General features: G+C 29.2%; 1 protein-coding gene across 1 annotated transcript in view; it reads left to right on the top strand.

Moving 5' to 3' along the window:
* The first annotated feature begins 148 nt into the window (after window positions 1–148).
* Window positions 149–6,829, top strand: part of LOC139426635 (uncharacterized) — a 14,537-nt gene continuing 7,856 nt past the window's right edge. The window contains exons 1-4 of the mRNA XM_071186041.1: window positions 149–158; window positions 500–559; window positions 799–894; window positions 2,798–2,890. Of these exons, the coding sequence (XP_071042142.1) occupies window positions 149–158; window positions 500–559; window positions 799–894; window positions 2,798–2,890 (259 nt within the window). The remainder of the gene's footprint in view (window positions 159–499; window positions 560–798; window positions 895–2,797; window positions 2,891–6,829) is intronic.

The following is a 6,829-nucleotide window of genomic DNA, read 5'->3' on the forward strand; positions in this document are numbered from 1 at the left end:
TATTTTATAGAATATCTATCCAAGGTACTTAATTCACTTTATATACAAGCTTACTACTATTTCACTGCAACTGTTTCAGTTGAAATAAATTTCAATTTAGAATTTAATGCTACTGTATTTAATTTAAAACTTCTTAAATTTAGAAAATATGTCCAATAGTACGTTAGTAGAAGTCATTTGATTGAAACGCTGATAAGTATTGAACAATAGAACACTTGACTTGAAGAAAAGCCACAGTTTTCGGAAACTAACTTTTATTGAAGAACACAACGATTTTGTGTCACTTTGATGATTGTTCTCTCTCAAAAAATTAAATATTGTGCCCTCTTTCCTTGCCTAAGACCTGTTTTTATCCTTCCTCTCGGCAACGACGTTATATATATATATATATAAATATATAACTTTTTTGAAAAAAAAACTAATTTAAATAAATGCCTCAATTCCATTTCTGATGTGTTAATTTTATTAATTCATTTAGTTTTGCTCCTTTTAATTTTAGAATCTTCTGTCACGAAGCCAGATGAACTGGATAGTTCATCTGAGAAAAGAGATAATCAAGGTAAGTTTTTCAGTATTATTTAATCACTCTGTTATTTTACTGGAGATGAACTTAACCTTTCTTTTTCTGATAATTCATTAAGAGACAAGTCCGAAATTTAAAAACAAAATTTCAAATAACTGAATTTTTTTTTAAAGGAGGAGTTGGAAAAATCTAAATCTAATAAATGCATATAATTAAAAAAATTTCCTCCGTGTTAAATTTTAAATTCGTTTATTAAGTTTTGTTTCTTATATCAGCTCCCTTCTCTGACAAAGGAAGTCTGGAGAAACTTTTAGAGCAAACAACTTCAAATGTTAAAGGAACATCAAGCGAAGATAACGTTTTCAGTATTGGTAAGTGCAATGTATTTTTCTTGTTTTAACTGCGGTTTAGAGGAAAATAAGCATAACATTTTGTAAAATCTGACGAAAAAAAATTTCTGCAAATCGAGAAACAAGAGAGAATTCAACACTAATTGCTTAAATATGAAAAAAAAATTATCCATCATAGCACAGAATTTTTATTTTTAGCACTATTTTATCTTCGGACACTATTTTTACTTAGGACAGGATACTAATACTTTGCACATATCCTAAACATTCAAAACTTCACTTACACATTTTTCCCCATCAAAATAGGGAATGAATAGAACAAAATACTTTGATTAATATTAGACTTGAAGTCATTGGCTATTTGCTACACATTCCTATCACATTCTTTTGAAAGCCCTGACAAGGAAACTGTTGAATCATGTAACGGAAGAAATTTGCCTTCGTGGAGGACTTGTCGATGGAACTAACCTACATTTGCCTTACATGGAGATGAAAAATACGAAGGCCTCCTATGGTTAGCATGGCGGTAAGGGGACTCGAACCCATGATCCGTCTACCACTGAGGATATTTTACGTCATAATTTAAGTGTTCGTAATTATAGTGAACATATTTTTCAAATAGATGGCTGATTTCAATGTCCCTATCTCAGTAGGAAATTAAGTTTTTATTTATTTTCGCATTGTGTGAATCATTATTTAAACTCATGCTAAATATGCAGTCTAATCTTTTTATTACGACCCTTCCCCAGTAGTGAAACCCTCTCATTATAACGAACATGAGGTTACCCTTGCAAACTAAAATTTTTTCATTGACAACAAGTAAATCGATAACAAAAGTTTCAAAGAGCTAATCGAACCACTAATTCTTTTTATGTTTACCATTCAAAAAATATGAAACAGCTCAAATTCTCTATAGACAACGAAAGAGTGATCAGATTACCACTACTACACTTAGGAAGCCCTAGATGAAATCCATGGCCAAAATAATTGTGATTTAGAGAATATTTACCATAATTGAGCATTTGTGGTTTATTTAAAGTCGTTTAGAAATTGAATTTTCGTCTATAATCAAAATCTTTCGAAATTTACTTTCTAAAGTTTCAATATATTCATCAATTATATTTTTCCAGTTTGAAAGTATCATTCACTCTTTTGTGAAAGTTTTGCGAAGAGTTGGTTATTTTGGAGTAAAAACTCGTGATATTATTCACATTTCGTTTTATTTATTTTAGTTTTGTTCGTCTCAGAACGTTTCTCATTTGACAAAAATGACTGCTCCTAATCGGTGAAAGGCTTAGAGCAGAGAGAAGTGGATAGAAGAATTATTTAAATTGCTAAATTATTCAAGATGCCCATAAAAAATAGTCAAATAGTCAAATAACCATTAATAAAATAGTATTCAAACTCTTAACTGAGAGAAAAACCGTTTTTAGTTGTTTTCACCTATTACTGTTGAAAAAACAGAATTTTATTGCACCAATTAGCTTGATCTATTGAAGCCACATAGTTCCTTACAGCTGGCTACATATCATAGCCACGAGGGCTAATCTGTCTCTATCATAACCAACAGTATTGGAATTTGAGTCCCAGCACTGACACCACAACATTTCCTTTATTCCCTTTAACACACGAAGAGAAAGCTAATTCTAGTTAAGTTTCGTTCTTATAGTTTTGAAACCACGCGAGTTGTAAATGGTTAAAAGAACACTCATTCTAGAGGTAAGCGGTTTTAAAACCGTTAAGGTAAAAAAGCTATTTGCCATAAATTTTACGGTTAATTGGATGTACAGTTTGCTGACTGTAATTTATTGTAATCTTAGAACGAAAATTCTAATAGGGTGGTTTTTATTTGACAGTTTTTTTGTTGTTGCAAATATCGAATTTTCAATATCTTATTTAGTTTCGAATGATTATCTGTTTTTAGTTGGTCAAGAAAAGAATTTTTCCAAGAGTTCTTCAGATAGTAAAGACAATCAGGAGGACGAGGCTCCTCCACGAGGATCACTAAAAAGGCGAGGTAAATGCATACAATATGTATATAATATTACAATATGTAATATTCCTATGTTCTGTAGATGGAATTAACTATGTGACTTTTGATACCATTTATGAAATTTATACTTCATGCGAATGGATATACAGTGACCAACTTAATAGTTTAAGCATGAATTGCAAATGAATGTGCCATTTATTGCTTGAGCTCCCAAAGGTAAAATATAACTATGAGAACAATCTTGTTTTGACATACAAAAAGGTGACTATTGCATTCTCATAATAAGTTATCACAATTTTATTTTAAGAGTATATGCACATACTGCTTGATAAACGATTAATTGCATTTATTTAGGGGTGAAAGGTTTCGTTATAAGACGGCAGTTACTCTTTGTATTAATTTTTTGCAAAGTTTATATAGTATATCATTAAAAACGGGGAAAAAAAACACAATGTAATTTTTTGAAAACGAAAATAGATCCACGAGTAGAATTTTTATGTCTGACATTTTTAAACATTGTAATTATTAGTAAATTTCTTTATGTAAAATATTCATTAAAAAATAAATAAATAAAAATACTACATGCTTTGCGTTGGAACTGAAATCATTTCCCTTTGCTAATTTTTGGAATCATTGGCGCAATTTAAAGAAAAAAGTAAGCAAATAAAGGATTAATATAGAAGCTAGGGAAAAAAACAAATCCAGCGAAATCTGTGTACAATCCTTCCAGCTTAATCACAAAAAAATATATTCGGTTTTCAGTACTGTTTTTCTTAGTGCAGTACAATAAAAATAGGGTTTAGCCTGCAAATCCAAGAAAAAAAAGTGCTACGTAGTGACAAAATCTTAAACACTTCTTTTGCTTAAATCATACTTATTCCAAAAAATACGGGTGCAGCATACTATTACTCGCAACTAACTAAACATATTTACTTTCGATGCTCAGCGAAGTTTTGTATTGGAAAACTATTTTGAATTAAATAACATTCGATGTTGACTTAATATATTATCGAATGGGTTAGTCAAACTTTCTCATTTCAAATGAGGCATTTTTAAATCAAATAAGTACTTTATACAATCAATTGTTACAATCCGGATAAGTACTTTATAAATTCGCAGAATCTCTTCTTGAATTTATAGACAAACAAAAAGATTGATTAAATGTAAAATTTAAATTACTAGGAGGCTTCGCCCCCTGCTCGCTGGCGCTCGCCAACCCCCGGAACTGCCTTCGCAGTTTATTTCGGATTGCTTTGCAATCCAATGCTCGCTTTGCTCGCTCATTGGATACGTTCTTAACGTCTAGCTTTTGCATACTTTTTTGAATACTGAAGTTCCAAAAACTTTTCACTGTAGAAAATTCTAAACCTGTACATTTCAATATTGATCTGAAAATGTTCACATATTTTTCTTAATCACACTATTCTAAATTTCAGTTGTTGAGAAAAGTACCCACCAAAGGGCTAAGGCCATGTGTTGTAAAACAATATGAAATAGTGGTCTGCCACCGAAAGCCGGATGTAAAGCATCGGCTTTGATGAAGATAATTTTGTATTTTTAATTCTTTGAAGGGCGCAACCCTAATAATATGGAATTTGTAAAATAAATGTATATATTTTTGATTGTTGATGAAGCTCATCTTTTTGTGTTTTCATCAGTGTTCAGAAGCAGAACAACTATAAGTTTTTTATTTTATCACAAAAATTTAAAATGTGTAAGAAACAAAGAAAAGAGTAACAAAATGAGTATAATCATAGAAAAAGTTTAAATTATAATATAGTATTTGTCAGTTAAAATAAAACTTTTTGTTTAAGTCACTGCTAACAATTCAAATTTCTCCGAGGCAATTTTAAAGTATAAATTAAGGTAGTATTGTTAAGTTGAAACACAATATATTTTGTTTTGATGTCAACAATACAATTCAATTTTTCGCAAAAACGATTGTTTCCATTGTTAAATTCAATGTCAACAATTCAAATTTTTCTGAGGCAACTCTTAACCTCTAAATATTATATTTTTTTATGTACACATTTCTAAGCGTCAGTATTCAACCACAATACAACTTAAAGTTCTCAAATTTGGCATGAAGTTATAAAATATAATGAAAGAGGGTCATAGCAATAATGAAAGTAGAAATAAAGTTAGTACTGTAAAATTAAAACAATATTCCTAATCAATGAGCCAAGTTCTTCAAGAAGCAGTTGTAGAAGTGGGTTGTTTATTTAAAACTGTTTATAGAATTTCTTTAAAAATTCAATTGTTAATTTGGGCATTTGGTGATACAACACTTATAGAATTGAAGGATCTGTTACGTCAAGCGCTCAGGTTTCATAATTTTGATCTAGTTGCGCTTCTATGTCATTTTGATTTATGTTGATAAGTTAACTTTCAAAAAATTCTATGGCTGGCAACAGCATTTTTATTTTTTAAATTGTTTATTTTATTTCTTTTAGAATTCGTTATTTTTTTAGCGAAATGTTTTTTAACCTAACAGAATTCTTTGCCGACTGATATATTAAGAAAATAAAGTAAATATTTAAGTGTTGTGAAAAGAATCTTATTTAGTTGTACAAAGTACTTCTGCCAAAATTTGGGAGCCACGTAAGAGAATTATATATATTAGATTTTCGTTCTATAAGCAATTTCTATCCAACATCAATTTGGGAGGTCCATATTCCATTGTAGTAGCTAACACTAACACACACACACTCTGGTCTGCCTTTTCTACGTGGGCATTTTTCGAAATAACGTTATTTAATTTGAAGTTGAGAAAAAAAATCTTGTAAGCTGATGAAAAAGCGAGAATAAATATTTATAAAGTATTTACAAAATATATTATGGTATTTATAAAATATTTTTTTCCATAAAATGCTACGATAGCTATAGGTATACCTCGTCGATTGATCTGATATATATATATGTATATATATATATATATATAAATAAACACAAATTAACATGAAAAACATGAATAAAATAAAGAAACAAGAATGGTAAAAGCAAATAGTCGTTATCAAGACACATCTATTGCTATAAATGCGATATTTCTGAATAAAGAATAATTATCCTAAGATAAAAATTATTCTTTATATGTGTCGATATCGCAAAAAACCTTATGTTGTAAAAAATCATGAAATAAAAGAAAAATGTAAAAAGAGATCAAACTTACCGGCGTGAATTAAAACGCGGTTTAGGTTTAAAAGTACAATAATAAAACAGTTAACAAAAATCGCGAAGATGTAAAATATTGGAAGTTGTGCTTATAGCTTGAATCGAATAAAATAAAATTAAAAAAATATATATTTGATCGAAGAAGAAGAAAAAATTTTTTTGGGAAAATATTAGTGCCGCCATATATGAGAAACAATTAGTAAAAATGTAATAAAATTGAAATAATAATAAAATTGTTTAACGGATTGATTAAATTAGCAGACTAAAAAAAAATCATTTATAGGGAAATTAATTTAAAAGTCAGTCTGTCAGGATAGAAAGCCGTTTATAGACTTATCCTTCATTCATAAATCCTTACATAATTTTACAGAATACACATATCCAACTTTCATAGGGTGACTTATTTAAAAATCAGAGCCTGCATACAGGGATAGAAAACCGTTTATAGGTTTTATCCGTCATTCATACAACCTTACATAATTTTAAAGTATACACGTATCACCTGCATTCATTTGGGGTGGTTCTTTACGAACCAGAGCCCATTCCACTTATACAAAAATAAAAATAATTAAATAAATAAATAAATAAATAAACTGTTTATTATACTGGACAATTAAAATTAAATTAATTTTAAGAGGCTACAAATATTAAAAAGTAACTAAAAAATATTTAACTAATCCAGTATAAAAGGTCATACATCCAAACTATTCCGTCCAGTGGCTTTAGGAATAGTTTATCATAGTTAGTTCCTACCTTGAAAAAATCAGAGCTTATTCTTAAAACATTTAAAAC

This window comes from Parasteatoda tepidariorum, chromosome 1 (assembly GCF_043381705.1).
Source record: "Parasteatoda tepidariorum isolate YZ-2023 chromosome 1, CAS_Ptep_4.0, whole genome shotgun sequence".
NCBI lineage: Eukaryota > Metazoa > Arthropoda > Arachnida > Araneae > Theridiidae > Parasteatoda > Parasteatoda tepidariorum.